The sequence below is a fragment of the Pseudorca crassidens genome, chromosome 11 (genome assembly GCF_039906515.1).
Source record: "Pseudorca crassidens isolate mPseCra1 chromosome 11, mPseCra1.hap1, whole genome shotgun sequence".
In the NCBI taxonomy this organism is placed as follows: Eukaryota; Metazoa; Chordata; class Mammalia; order Artiodactyla; family Delphinidae; genus Pseudorca; species Pseudorca crassidens.
In genome coordinates, this window is record NC_090306.1 from 12,090,755 (window position 1) to 12,106,737 (window position 15,983).

The following is a 15,983-nucleotide window of genomic DNA, read 5'->3' on the forward strand; positions in this document are numbered from 1 at the left end:
TCCTCATTAGTGCCACTGACTGAATCTGATTAGCCCACCCTGATTTATTTTTGGCAACCTGGGAACACATGGGCCAATGCTTATTTTAATGGCTGATACAATCATCCCCAAAGCTGTTGTTCGCATTTGGAAGATCAGTTCCTTTTCCTGGAGGCTTTAACTGTCTACACGGCATCATGGCACATGAGACATAGATTTCTTAAAGACTTTACGAAATTGAGTTTATTTTTCCCTCTTTTCATTATCATAAACACTTCCAGTTTATTGGCTGTTAAAACATAGAGCAAAAAATTCTTAGTAATTGTGTCTCTGATGCCTGTAAACGTATTCTTTTCTGAGTTAGTGAATCAACTTCTATAATCAATAATGAATAGAAACCAGATTTCAGTGCTATTGGATACTCAACACTTGGTTTAGCCTTACGTTCCACCTGATCGCTGGCAATGGAGAATGGGTCACATTTTATGTTTGGTCCCCAAAGTACAGAACTCTGTTTTAGAAATCTGCCCATGTATCTGAGGATGAGAGACAAATGTGGATAAAGGACATTTAAAGAGTCAATCTGTACTGACAATCCCGGGTTACATAAATCTTCCCAGGCCTGCCCAGATCACAAACCACCTGGCATATGCCAGGCATTGGTCCTGGAGCTGGAGACACAGCTAGAAATAAGATGCAGTCTCTGCCTAGAGGACTTACAGTCTAGTGTGATAGGAATAGCGTGAACACAATTACGTCTACTAAATGTTAACATAGAATTAAACTTCTCTTAATGGCCAGATAGTCTTTATAGGTCCTAGGACCTTTAAAAACCAGACTTCTTACAAAATGAAATAAGAAGAAAAAAAAGTCAGTATGTTTTTAGGTCTATACAGTAACTTTTAAAGGATTGATGCGTTGCACACCTGATTTGGTTGCTGACAATATGTGAGGTACCAAAATCAATAAGTAGATTAATCCTAAGAGGAGAATGATCACATATAATTAATGCAATCGGCAATCCTTTCATTCATTTAACAAACAGTTATCAGCTATATCCTGTCTGTCAGACTCGCTGTTAGGAAAATAAGTCAAGAGGACAAGGCAAAGACATGTAGAACAACAGTGGAGCTCAGTCTTGGTACTTGTGTACGGTGGTTAAAAGTCCAACCTACATGTGTGACCTGGAGCAAGTGACTTAATCTTTCTGGCTCTCAGTTTGCACAGTGACAAACTGAGATGGAAATAATAATATCTACCTCGTGAGATAACTCTGAATATCACATGAGATGATCGTGTTTATAGCCTGCCTAGCTTGGTACCTGGATCCTTGTAAGTCCTTGACAAGTTTCAGCAATTTTCCTGTCCCACTTTTGTAGAAAAGAAACCTGAGGCTCAGAACAATGAAATAACTTGTCCTGGACACTACATTCCCAGAAGGTAAATTAAAAACAGAACGGCAAGTGTTAGAAAGTCTATGAGTCGTGTCAAGGCCAGAGAACAGAAGAGGGTGGATTCTGCCTGTGGTGTGTGGGAAAAAATCAGGAAGGAATATTCAAACCAACTACACAAATGACTTTTCAAATACTGTTCATGAGCCTTTATCTGGAGACTCGGAGCAAAGTTTTCAGTCCACTAACTGCTGATTTTTCCATCAACGCCCACGGTTCCTGAGCCTGGTCCTTTCCTCAAAGAGCATCTTAGTTTCTCATATTAAGGACTGGCTAACCTTTAATGAGGATTATCACAGGTTTCTCAGCCCTGACTATTTTAGTTTCCAGAACTGACAGGTGAGACATCAGAGAGGAAATCACTCCCTTGAAACATTCTTCTAGAATTTTCCTAGGACTATGGCAGGACTACTCCCTCCAAAGTAAAATAGTGCTTCTTCAAACCATACAGCTTCTGCAACATAGGTGAAACGAAGTCCTTCCATAGGACTTCTCTGGAAGTCGAGTGCCAAGATGATTTTCATTCATTTATAATTATGCATTTCCATGGTGTTTATTTTGTGTTTATTACATGGCACAACCCATGAACCGGAAGCAGCTTTTCAATCAAGAAGAACGCTAAAAGTAAAAAATCCTGAGAAGATCAATTGCCACAGTAGGGTTAATCTCCCTCGTTCTGCTTTTCCTCCTACGCTAAAATACCTATGCAACTCTATTTCACAAAGCAATGCTTATCACACACAAGTTTGGGGGAAATTATGTCAGTATAATTTTATTGCAAAATAATCTGAAATTTGACCTCATTTCCTTTTTCTCTCTTTCCTTAAACAGAATGCTACAACATTCCATGTAACTGTCCGAGATGATAATAGCATCGCTGTCTCTTTAGAAGCTTCAGATGTCATGAGTCCATCATCCGTGTATGTGGTGAAGATAACTGGTGAATCAAAAAATTACTTCTTCGAATTTGAGGAATTCAACAGTACTTTGCCTCCTCCCGTTATCTTTCAGGCCAGTTATCACGGCCTGTATTATGTCATCACTCTGGTAGTGGTAAATGGAAATGTGGTTACCAAGCCATCACGATCAGTCACTGTGTTAACAAGTAAGCATCGTGTGCAATATTGTTCTCTGTGTCTCTTTGTTGGGTGTATTCCCCTGGGGGTTCTCATGAAAACAGAGCCCAGAATGGCAAGATCAATTGCCTTGAAATCAAGTGACAAGATTCAAAGTTCTGCTTTACCTTAAGAATACAGTCCCTTGCTGAAGCTGGATCACGTTTTACTGTAAGCTTTTGTTAATCCAAATGTGTTTAAACCAAAAAAAGTCAACCTATTTTGAGATTGAATGACAATTTTAGATTCATGATGGGACGATGTAATTTGCTGCTATATAATTTAATAGTATGATTATAACTAAGTTTTTTTTCTAGAACACATTCTCATATTAAGCAAATTGCTTTTTGAGGCATTGAATTTATGCTAATATTTAGCTGGCTCAAAATCAAAATTACGGGCTTCGCTGGTGGCGCAGTGGTTGAGAGTCCGCCTGCCGATGCAGGGGACATGGGTTCGTGCCCCGGTCTGGGAAGATCTCACATGCCGCGGAGCGGCTGGGCCCGTGAGCCATGGCCACTGAGCCTGCGCGTCCGGAGCCTGTGCTCCACAACGGGAGAGGCCACGACAGTGAGAGGCCCGCGTACCGCAAAAAAAAATCAAAATTACATATTTTTAGTTGAGAGTAAAGGATATCGTTATTTACCAGTTGCTATTCCTCACCTCACCCTCAAACTAGCCTAGGCTTCCACTGCCCAAGAATAATGCCAAGAAAAAAAAAGTCATTAACATTTTAACCTTTAGCAGCACATGTCTTAAGAGGTCATGCTGATATTAGAAATTTTTTAGGAGTGGTTTTAACTACATATGATTTTCATTTTTCTCTCTGCCTTTAATACATAATCTCAAAGTAAAATTCGGCTCTACTATACATGTTGATGTATGGAAGAAAAACTGTTATCTATAAGATGGTAGAGTTTATCACTAGAGCAATGCAATGTCTCAGCAAAGTTCTTTTTGCTCTTTGTTCCAGTGGTTGCAATCTTTTGTTGTTGTTGTTGTGGCCTCTCCCGTTGCTGAGCACAGGCTCCGGACGCGCAGGCTCAGCGGCCTTGGCTCACAGGCCCAGCTGCTCCGCAGCATGTGGGATCTTCCCGGACCGGGGCACGAACCCGTGTCCCCTGCATCGGCAGGCGGACTCTCAACCACTGCGGCAATCTTTTAATTGCCATCTATATGTGATCTTTCTGGCCACAATTAAGGAAAAGGACATAGTGCTATTTTCTGTTGGGATAAAAGGAAAGAGAAACACCAAGAAGCAAGAACTCAGAATCAAGCTAGAGGACATATTTTTAACATGTCTGTCAAAAATTAATTAAAGTTTCCCTTGGCAGAGTTCCAGGATCCATACTGAGTTCTAAAAACTAGGAATGGCACAGACTCAAGACCTTCAAGGTTTATACATATAATGAACAAATCTAGGACCGAGCTGAATTAAAGGAAGGACTTGCCTGGTAAAATGCTGTCTTAAACAAGCTCCAGAAATGGCGAATTAGGAGCTAATAGAACCAGGCAGCAGTTCTAGGCGTATAATGCCTATAATATAACACTTGGAATCAGAAGCTCTGCCTTACTTATCTTCATAATTTCATAAGCATGACCTAGCATGACCCTTATGCTTAAATGGTGATCAGTAAATATTAATTCAATTTAGCTGAGCAAGTAACGGAACCAGGAAAAAAAGGCTAAGACACAGAGCAAAATAAAACTAGTGACTTGCTGACCCAACACTCATTAGCAGGCACTCAGCCACTCTGGATCAAAGCTGGAGGAGTCGGCCCTTTAGTTAATGGTTCACAAAGAAATGTGTTAAGTAAGTAGATGGTGAAAGGTTTCTGGAATATCTTGTTGATATTTTAGCATGTGCAGTAAGTTCTACTCAACATGTTTTCAGTTTTCTTTTGTGATTTCTCCTTTGATATGTGGGCTAGGAATTGTGTTGTTGAATGTCCAAAACTTTGACGATTTTGCAGAGATCTCCTTATTGATTTCTAGGTAACTGTCGTTGTGATCAGAGAACATGCTCTGTGCAATTTCAATGCCCAGAAAGTTGTTGAGATTTGCCTTATGGCCCCAAATATGGCCTCTCTTGTGCTTTCTGTGAGCACTTGGTGGGTGAAGTTTCAATAAATGTCAATTAGGTCAGGTTGGTTGTTCAAGTCTTCTCTACCCTAATGATTTGCTGTCAGTTTGTTCTAACAATGACTGACAGAGGGAATGGATTTGTCTATTTCTCCTTTCACTTCTTTTAGCTTATGCTTTAGTTCGAAGTTCTGTTGTTATGTTGTTAGGTGCAAATACAATACTTTTAGGTTTACCATGTCTTTTTGATGAGCTGACCTTTTTATCTATATACAATGTCACCCTTTATACCAAATAATATGCCTTGTGTTGAGGTCTATCTTGGCTGATATTAATATAGACATTTTAGTTTTCTTTTGTTAAGTATTTTCATGGTATACCTGTTTCATCTTTTTAATTTTAACCTACTTATATCTTTATATGTAAATGGGTTTCTTGTAAACAGCATAGAGTTGGATCTTGCTTTTTTCCCCAATCTGAAAATCTCTGCCTTTTAATTGGAGTGTTTAGACTAGAACTAGCCAATAAAAATAGAATGTTAACCACATATGTAATATTAAATTTTCTGCTAGACACATTAAGAAACTTTCTGAAAAGGTGAAATTAATTTTAATAACATAGTTTACTTAACCCATTACATTCAAAATATTATTGTTTTAGTATGTCGACTAAAAAAAATATGCACAACCTAAAAGTTGAGTGTTATGTTTTCTTCGGTGGACTTACTGAGGACTTCAAGCCCGGGAGGAGCGTCTCAAGTAACCCTGAGAAAACTGCTCCAAGGAGGTGAGGGGGGAGCTAGGATATACAGGAGTTTTGCAACAAAAGGCAGGTAGTAGGAACAAAAGATTATTGTTAATAAAAGAAAACTAGTTAAGGCATTTAACGTTTTTCTATGTGTGGGAAGATGCAAGGGTCTGGGCTCACTGAAATCATTCCTTTGATACGCACTTCAGCTATCTGGGGCCTGTATCCTCTGTTTTCACATCCTGAATCTCCTCAGGGCTCACCATGGGGAGTGGCTGTAATCGCTGATGACTGTGACATCCTTTGTTTACTGATAAGGCAGGCAATGTTTTATTTCTCAAGTATATAATCAGGATATACAAATTTACACATTTTTTACTCTTAAATATAATTAAAATAAATAAAATTTAAAATTCAGTGTCTCAGTGGCACTAGCCTTATTTTAAGCGCTCAACAGCCACATGTGGCTAGTGGCTACCAATTTAAATGGTACAAGCTTAGATCATTTATATTTAATGCAATTAAGTATATTGTTGAATTTAACTTAAATCTTCCATATTGCTAGGCTGTTCGTGTGAGGAGTTGGGTCACTCTAGTCAATAGTTGAGCTCAGTTTAAAGTACTATTAACCTACAGTTCATCACAGACTTCAAATTCTTCTGGTCAATGGTAGGTTGCCAGCAGTGACAGAAGGTGTTTCTCAGTGTTCCAGTTCTACCCTCAATGTTCAGCAAGTCCTGAACACATGCACCACAGAAGGGATCCATGATTTTGCCTCTCCCTTACCAATGGACTTTTTACTAGTGCTAACTTTTGGGGGGATGGGGGAGGATTTTGGTTCTCATCGTTCAGCCTCAGGCTTAGGCAGATGTTGTGATGCTAAGTGGGGCATTCTCAGCATTCCTACCCCTTGCTATACACTCACAGACAAAGTCTACCTTAAACCTGTAGATGGTCTTGGGTTGGAGAGTCTCCTGCCTCTTCCCCATAGTAGCAGAACTCTACCTTCTATCAGTGCGTGAAGATCATGGGTCCAAGGCTGTTTCTGCCCTTGACTCAGGAATATACATCTTTTACTTCTACCTGTCCCCCAGAAGGAGGAAGACCTTTGCCAGAGAACTGAGAGGGAAAGAACTTCTACCTCTTGCCAAGGCATTAAGCGTTTTGCTTTGTATTTTAAAAAAGTCCAGGGAATTAAGTTTTCTCCTTGATGTCTTAATGGTGCTAATTATCACTGGCATCCCTGTGCCCTGGAGGGTAGGAGGGTGGCTCTCTTGCCATCAGTATTTCTCCTGAGCACCTGATGGAGGCCCATGTAAAGGGCTAGAGAGAAGTGGGCTCCACTTGTGCCTGGGAGCCCCACTCATTTTAAACCAGCTCTGTCCTATACTTTTGGACAGAACTTTTGGATGATGGAAATGTTCTATATCTGCATTGTCCAGTACAGTAGCCCCTCATTTTTAATTTTATTTAATTTTGATTCATTCTAAGTTTAATTTAAATAGCCACAGGTGGCTGGCAACTACCTTCTTGGACAGAGCAGTCTAAACTGTTATTTAGAACACACTCCACCTTTCCGGATCAGGGAAATTTTAGTTGCTTTCTTCTCTCCTGCTTTAATGGTGCCCCTTCTTTCTGCCATGCCCTACTAAAGGTAAAACAGTTAATGTGTCCCTTTTCTCCAGAGGGGCTTGTCTTTAGAATTTAGTTCATTTGGTTGCCTTGCAATCTTATTTCTCTGATAGACACAAGAAAAATTGTGTCTCATGGATTATTTGACTTTTTCTTCTCACTGTGGGATGTTGGGATGCTGCAGGAAGGGGGACCCCTTCCAGGGCCTGAGAGTGGGCTCTTGTCTAACACTAGGAAATGAATTGTCCGAGGAAACTCATGTGCTGACAAAGCAAGAGATGTGATTGGGAAGGGGCACCTGGGTGGAGGGTAGAAGGGTAAGGGAACCCAGGAGAACTGCTCTGCCACGTAGCTCGCAGTCTCGGGTTTTATGGTGATGATTCACGGTCCTTCCTGGCATCGCTCAGCCAAGATGGATTCCAGCAAGGAGGATTCTGGGAGGTTGGTAGGACATATGGACTGGCATCCCCTCCCTCCTTTTGACCTTCCCTGAATTCTTCCGTTCGTGGTAGCTTGTTAGTTCCACATTCCTTACTAGGACTTCCTGTTTAAGATAACTCATGCAAGCGGCTACTATGGTGCCTGGCCAGGGCGGGCGGTTTTAGTCAGTGTTTCCCCTAACAGGAGGATAGCATTGGCTTGCAGTTTTCTACAGCTTAAGCAGAAGAGGAAATTTGCATTGATATCTAAAGAGTAAAAATTGATTAATGATGGTTTATTGTCTCTCACCCTCTACTCTATTTTTAAATACTCAATTACACCATCCCAGATTTTTAAAGCAATAATAGGTTGGGACTATAAAAACTGAGGGTTAATGCACAAATATTTCTGTGACATTAGGCATGAGGTGATGGGTTTCAGCTTCCTTCTTTAAAAAAGAGAGTATTAAAATACATGATGACTAAGATTACCTTTGAGCTCTAAAATTAGCATTATTTATCAGTTAATGATGTATTTTTGCCATCTTTATTTTTCTAAGGGGAAGCTTTTCTTGGAAGTTTAGGAAACATTTGTAGGATCTGCTCCCAGAGTTGACACATTGAGGCTAAAAGGGTACATTTGTTACAGTCATTTATTCTGTGTTAGATCTTTGTCTTCATGAAATAAGCAATGACAAAGCAATTGGCTCTGGGGCAGTCCTTTGATATTTCTCTACAGTTGTTCTGAGTCTGGCGCTCTCAGAGAAAGCTGAGGAACATGGCAAAGAATAAATGCAGCACAAACAAGTCATTTGGCCAGTTCAAAAGGGTTTCATAACCCTTAGGCTCTGACTTCTGATTAATATTTAATTGATTGAGAACCTTCAGTATATAATGTGCACGTTAGAGAGAAGGAGTAGTTTCTCAATAGATAAAATAATACATGAAAACAATTGCTTAGAAATTTGGGAAATGCTATTTACACACTACTGTCTCCTGTGTTTGCAAAGTCCTAGAGATAGTGGCTGTAAACATGGCAGAACACACAAGGGGACACTCTACAAATATAATATTCCATACAAATTCATCCATGATAATAAAAATAATGCAGGAGTTTTTATTTTATGTATTACCTACATTCTTTACGCCATGTCCTAGGTGGCAGAGAAATAAAAATAAAATACCCACACTCAGAGATTGTATATAGTAGTGGAAAAGACAAATATATAAGTGCTGTAAAAGAATTATGTAAGAGACTGCCCAGCCTTCTTAGGGAGCACTGGGAAGAAGAAACAATTATTTAAAAATTATTGAAAACTTGCCAAGTGAATAAAGAGTGGAAGATGTCACAATCAGAGTTAAAGGGAATCATAGGTAAAAAGAATGGGGGCATATGTGCATAGCACGGCACACCCGTGAACCTCAAGAGTGAAGGTGGCAAGAACCTGTGATTCCAGAAAATAAAGGGAAAGGTGGCTAGAAAATGTGGGAGGAGCCTTGAATACTTTACAGAAGAGTTTAGACCTTAACCTCTAAGTGCTGAGGAATGAGGACACATCTTATGCAAAGAAATGACATAACACGATTTGATTGTGGAAATCTCCTTCTTGTAACAGAACTACAAGCCACAGGATCCTGAATCCTGCATTGGAATGGACAAATTATCACACAGATATTTTGAATAGTGGATCAAAGCATGAACTTTAGAGCCAAAGAAAACTGGAAACCATAATGTAGACGTTGGCAGATTATTACATTCTCTTAGTTTTCTAATTTAATATCTATTCCAGAGGTTAGCAAACTTTTTCTGTAAAGGCCTAGGTAATAAATATTTTATGCTTTGTGGACCATATAATCTATGTTGCAATCATTCAACTCCACTATTTCCGCAGAAAAGCGGCCATAGATGATATATAAACAAATAAGCATGGCTGTGTTCTTAGGAAACTTTAAAGACACCAGAATTTGAATTTCATATAATTTTCATATGTCATGAAATAGTATTCTTCTGTCGATATTTATCAACCATTTTAAACTGTAAATACCATTCTTAGCTCATAAATCATACAAAAACATGTGGCAGGCCAGATTTGGTTTGCGGGCTATAGATTACTGATTTGGTAGAGGGTGCTATTAAATAATATCAATTTTTTGTAATAAAACATTTTAAAATAAACTCCTTAACAAAGTATGTAGCACCTGGTATAAGATCAATAAATATAATTAATACCGATGGCATTAAATGGAAAATTACTCAACGGGTTGGGAGCAAAAGAGAACCAAAAGAGATCAGGAGGGGAAAAGTCAGTGAGGTGAAGGTGACAGGTGTAAGTCAGAGACTCCGACAAAAGTGAGAGTATCAAGTAGCCTGCAGGCTTAAAAGTTTTGAGCAGAAGTAAATAAGAAAAATTAAGATGAGATTGGAGGCAGGAAGAATAATTCAGAAAGCTATTTAACTATTCCAGGAAAGTATCATAGAGGAAGAATTTTCCTCTACCCTTCTAGGTTCTTCTGGCTGGCCTAAGAATTAAATTGATGTGAGATAGATTAGCAAGAGAAAATCAATAACTAAAATGTAATAACATGTATACATGGGAGAGACCCAGGAAAACTGATAACTCATCAAACTGGCCAAAACCTTCACCTTAAAGACCATCTTCAGCTAAAGACAAAAGAGGATGTCGGGGTGGTGGTTTGGGACTACAAAGGGGAGGAAGGCAAGTGACCTGGAGATGGAAAAGTAAACATTTGGTGAACAGAGACAATGGGACACAGAGTGGACTCTGATCTCCAGGCCCTGCTGAGTTTCCCCTGCCACTTCCAGCCCATTTTCTGTGCAAATACCTCTGGTGATAGCTCTATTCCAGGAACAGGCCCTCTATCTAAATTCTTTTAGGCAGTTATGGGGAAGATTAAGTGTTCTTCCTAAGTCTTCTTTTTCTTAAAAATACTCAGCCTAAGTTACTCCTCATGCCAAAGAGATACATTTTGGGGTGGCAAATTTTGCTCTCCTACTAAAGAAATGATGGAGACTCAAACTAAGTTAGTGGGTGTAATGGTAACCATCCTCCTGGACCATGGGTGGCTGCTGCAGCCAGCTCACCTCAGTGGCCTGCTTGGATATAGCTGAACCATCAGGTCAGGTCTCAAATTATCATCAATACATATTACAAGAGCTCTGGCCTGGGACCTGGAGTGGTCCCTTTTCCCTACTCCTGCCATCAGAAGTGAGGGACTAATCCCATGTTCATCTCCCTCAAGAGGGCTATGTCAGAAGACACATGTTCTTAGGTTGGTCACATTGAAAGCAAAGGATACTGATTACTGACTCAACAGCTTTTTTAGTTTTAGTTCCTCAAAACAGAACAATCTCAGAAAGAAGCACCTCTTAGCACTTAGCAGATACTAGTAAGTACAAGGCTACCTCTGCTTTCTTGAAACAGTATTTGCTCCATATTTGCTTTTGTTTTTTCATCTTCTAAGATAGCCACATCCAGAACTTTAAAAATCTTCTTATTTATGATCTGTATGAATGGTTCAAAGGTAACGAAGGAACAGAAAATATTCTTCCATTTGAACATCAGTTTTTATTATATGGAACGCCTAATGAGGAAACAATAATGATATTAAATGTCATTTTAAAGTTTTTTATTAAAAGAAAACATGGGAACTTCACGGTAGGATTTTTAGTAAAAATCATGCAGTAAAGTCCTGCTTTGTCATACACTCTGTGCTCCCACCGAAAAGTGAAAAGAAAAACAGAAGTATATTTCCAGGCTCAAAAATAAGATAGGTGTCTCCATTAATCAGAAACTCAAAGTAGGGAAGTAGGCTGAAGTCATGGGGCCCCTGTGCTCTGGGTCTGAAAGGAGACAGTACTGAATCAGGGCCCCTGTAGAGGGGGAAGGCTTGAGTTGCTCTACATTAGATATGGCCCAGAGCCAGACTCTTTGCTTGGAGTAAAGATTCTTCCTGCTTGTGAAAAAAAAAGCACATATGGAGGCCTAAGGATACAGGCAAGGGACACACATTCTTACTATCAAGGACCAAGCTTAGTTACCCTCTGACTCAGAGAATGAATCTGTGAAAACCACTATACCATCCACAACATGAAGAACCCCAAAATAATGTTATATGCCCTGGTTCTAGACTGCAGATTCTGGTGAGCTGAAAGGATGCTAAACTGCCTCAAAGCAGTGAGGAAAAAACAAGAAATAGGGCAATGAGAAAACAAAATTTGGCCTAGGGCTTATATTTTAGAACACACAAAGAAATCTATGCTAAAAAAGGCATCAAAATTATTATAATATTTTATATTATATTTTATGTAGCAATGTAACAAAAATTTACAGTATGTTATGATATACAAAGTGATAAATGAAAGAATTACACCTATTAAAAAAGAATTGGGCTTCCCTGGTGGCACAGTGGTTGAGAATCTGCCTGCCAATGCAGGGGACACGGGTTCAAGCCCTGGTCTGGGAAGATCCCACATGCCACGGAGCAACTAGCCCCGTGAGCCACAATTACTGAGCCTGCGCGTCTGGAGCCTGTGCTCTGCAACAAGAGAGGCCGCGATAGTGAGAGGCATGCGCACCGCAATGAGGAGTGGCCCCCACTAGCCGCAACAAGAGAAAGCCCTGGCACAGAAACGAAGACCCAGCACAGCCATAAATAAATAAATAAATAAATAAAATTAAAAAAAAAAAAGAATTAAGGAATAATGAAACAAAAATTGGCAAAAATAAAACAGAAACATATAGAATAAGTATAAATTTTAAAAATAAAAAATACAATCATTTAATTTAATTGGTTAAACTAGGTAAAATTAATTTAACTAATCAAATTTAATGTTAATTAATTGAAAAACTTCAATAGATGGGATAAATTCTGTACTAATAAAAATTAAATAAAGTCAGTAAATTGAAAGATGATACTGTGTCATTGTCCCATGATTTAGCACAGTGAGACAATACTACCACAGGTATGGAGGTGGAGAGATTCTAACTAATGAGATTAAGAGATTAAGAAACATATGGAGGGGATGATTGGCATTATATTTGAAGAAATCATTATGGGAATTTCCAAGACTTGAAGAATGACATGAATCCACAGATTGACAAAGCATTCCAAGTACCTAGACGATAATTCACAACTAAGACCAGGGCTTCCCTGGTGGCGCAGTGGTTGAGAGTCTGCCTGCCAATGCAGGGGACACAGGTTCGTGTCCCGGTCCGGGAAGATCCCACATGCCGCGGAGCGGCTAGGCCCGTGAGCCATGGCCGCTGAGCCTGCGCGTCCGGAGCCCGTGCTCCGCAACGGGAGAGGCCACAAGAGTGAGAGGCCCGCATAACGCAAAAAAAAAAAAAAAAAAAAAAACTAAGACCATACCTAGATATGTGATGGTGAAACTGCAGATGATCAAGCATAAATAAAAATAAATTAGAAGTTTAGAAGATACTAATGGACAAAAAGCATAGTATCCACAAAGGAATAACTATTAGACTGACAGAAGCTTTCTCTTCTGCAATAATTGGTGCAGGAAGGCAATGGAGCAATATCCTCAAAGTGCTGAGGGGAAATCAGACTACCCAGAATTCTATACCCAGCTAAACTACATCAAGAATAAAGAAATATTTTTTGTATACAGAGCCTAGGAGAATTTAACACCCATACTCTAACTTAAATAACTATTAAATTATATGTTTCAGCAAGAAGAAAAATGTATCCGGATGAAAGGCACAGGACACAATAAAAAATGACAATGGGGAAGTGATATATGGCAAAGGTTACATTAGAAATTAGCAGGAAAATATGGAAAAAGAATCCATGAAACAGGCAAGGGTATCAAACAAATGATTTTAAGAAAAGGGAAGCTGAATGACAGATAAACATATGAAAAGATATTCAATCATTTTCTTGAACAGGAAATTAAGAGACAAAATTTCACAGGCTTCAGAGTGACAAAAATTAAAAAGACTGAATTTCCCTGGTGGCACAGTGGTTAAGAATCCACCTGCCAATGCAGGGGACACAGGTTCGAGCCTTGGTCTGGGAAGATTCCACATGCTGCAGAGCAACTAAGCCCACGTGCCACAACTACTGAGCCTGCGCTCTAGAGCCCGTGAGCCACAACTACTGAGCCCACGTGCCACAACTACTGAAGCCCACAGGCCTAGAGCCTGCACTCTGCAACAAAAGAAGTCACCACAATGAGAAGCCCACGCACCACAGTGAAGAGTAGCCCCCACTCACCGCACCTAGAGAAAGCCCACGTGCAGCAATGAAGACCCAACACAGCCAAAAAAATAAATTAAATTAAATAAATTAATTAAAAATAAATAAAAAGACTGATACAAGCAAGTGTTGGAAAAAGAATATGGAGAAACAAGAACTATCACACACAACTGATAGATAATTGACATCAAGTTAGAAAACATTTTCACAATATCACAAACAGTTGAAGATGTGCGTACTCTACTATCCAGGACTTCCAACCTAAGGAAACATGTCCCAAAACATTTATTGCAGCATTATTTGCAAAAGTGAGTGACTGAAAACAACCTATATAACAACAACAAAAAAAAAACAAATTATATTGTTTGTATAGTTGTAAAATGGATGCTAAATTTTCTAGAGATACACCAAGATGGACAAATCTCAAAAACGATGTTAGGTAACAAAAAGTAAGCTGCAGAATCATACGTACAATATGATACCATCAACATGACATTTTAAAGTATGTGAAGTAATAGTCCATATGAATATTGGACACTTACAAATATAAAAGTGAAAAACGTGCATGGAAAGAGAAACACCATATTCAGAGTAATAATTTACCTCTGGCCAAATTATGGGAGGCAAATGGGATCAAGGTAAGTTATACGGGGGAGTTTCAACTATATTTTGTAATGATTAATTTTTTTAACTAAAAAGGAAAAACTAAAGACAAAAAACTAATAAATGAAGATAATAAATGATTTCTATTTTTAAACAACTATATTTCTCTGTCCAGTCTCACCTGGTTCCTGAAACAAGAAAGGGAAGTATAACAGGATAGTTGGCAGAGAAATGAGTAATGAATTAGATCAAGATTTTACCTTGTCATCACTGAAAAACACATGAGTAATTACAGCTCTGGTTTATGCCACATCCCTTAATTTTTCAAAAAGAAAAACAATGAGGGAAGTAACTGGAGAGATGGTAAAATATTTCTAGAGAATGCATTTGAGTTCTAGAAAACAGTAATTCTTGTATTGAATATACCTCAAAAATGCCTGTGCATGGACTTTAGAATTTACAGCTGACCTGGGTTATATATGTTGAAGCTGAGGGAAATACAGGAAGCAAACATGTAAGTAGGCATTTTAAAAATTCTCTTAGTTTAAAATTTAAGTTGTTGGCACAGCTAACAGAAAAATCACAAAATAAAATATCTATGCTCTAATCCTCCTGTATCTCTTGAATTTCAAAGTTTGACTATGGCTTTGATGTGCAGACTTCCTAACTCAGGGCATGAAAGATTGAGTGAAACTCTAACTTCTCTTTCCAGTAGACAGACCCCTGGTGAGGATGTGAAACTGGGCTGCAGCAGTGGAAGAGTTATGGCTCTGTGGCTGCAGTTTGCTGTTAGCTTTCATTTTGTTTCTCATATCCAGAGTCAATAAGTGGATTGTGTAGACTCCCTGGGTTAGTAATTAGACTGAGTTGGAAGAAAGATCTTCAAATGGTTCAAGGCTTCTTTGGGATTAATCAAAGAGAAATACTCAGCGACTTCAGGGCTTGGTTTGCTGGTTTCTTTACATGACACTTAAGTGAGTTCACTCTGTTCTCCCTCTAAGTAGGAAAACCAAGGATGAGACAAAGCTAAAATAGAAACATTCTAACCAGAGAACATTGCACATAGTCTACAGGGACATGATCCCAATATATGTTGCAATCTGAAGGCCTTCCAACTTTTTTATAGATGTTGGCTTGGTTTTTGGTTTTATAGATAGGCTTGGTTTATGAGAAAATTCCAGGAAAAAATTAAGAATTTTAACATGTATTTTCAGTCTTCCCTGGATCTCATCAGTCAAAAGCAAAAATAGGTTGAGATACTGAAGAACAAAATGAAAGATATTTAGCTACAGATTGAGACAAAGTAGGTAATTATTTGCTGAATGAACTAAGTCAGTTTTGGTTTCTTATGTTATTGGAACTGAAATTTTCAAAGTATAAAATTTAAACTAAGGATATTTCATTTAGGCTATAGATGTCCAAGAATCCTCTCAATTCTAAAATTTTGAATTAAAATCAATTTTTCTATAATAGAAGAGTTGACTCCAAGCCAAATTATTTAAAATATTTTCTTGAACGAAATGAATGCAAGTAAAACTTATCCATTAGTTCCTACTGAAGGGTGAGGGGCCTCCGGCACTTTACAAGACTTTGGCTGAAGGGTGGGATGTGGAGGAGATGCAGACATACATCAATCACAGTTATTAAAAAAATGAGTATTTACAAAGTTTTGTGATGAATTAACAACTCATGCAAAATAGAAATAAACATTTTAAAAT

At 38.7% G+C, this 15,983-nt stretch overlaps 1 protein-coding gene across 4 annotated transcripts in view; it reads left to right on the forward strand.

The window, feature by feature from the left end:
- The window catches only part of PTPRO (protein tyrosine phosphatase receptor type O), a 229,480-nt gene that overhangs the window by 116,460 nt on the left and 97,037 nt on the right, over positions 1–15,983 (forward strand). For all 4 annotated transcript variants that reach the window (XM_067695776.1, XM_067695774.1, XM_067695777.1 and 1 more), the window contains one exon: positions 2,262–2,535. In XM_067695776.1, coding sequence (XP_067551877.1) covers positions 2,262–2,535 — 274 coding nt within the window. The remainder of the gene's footprint in view (positions 1–2,261; positions 2,536–15,983) is intronic.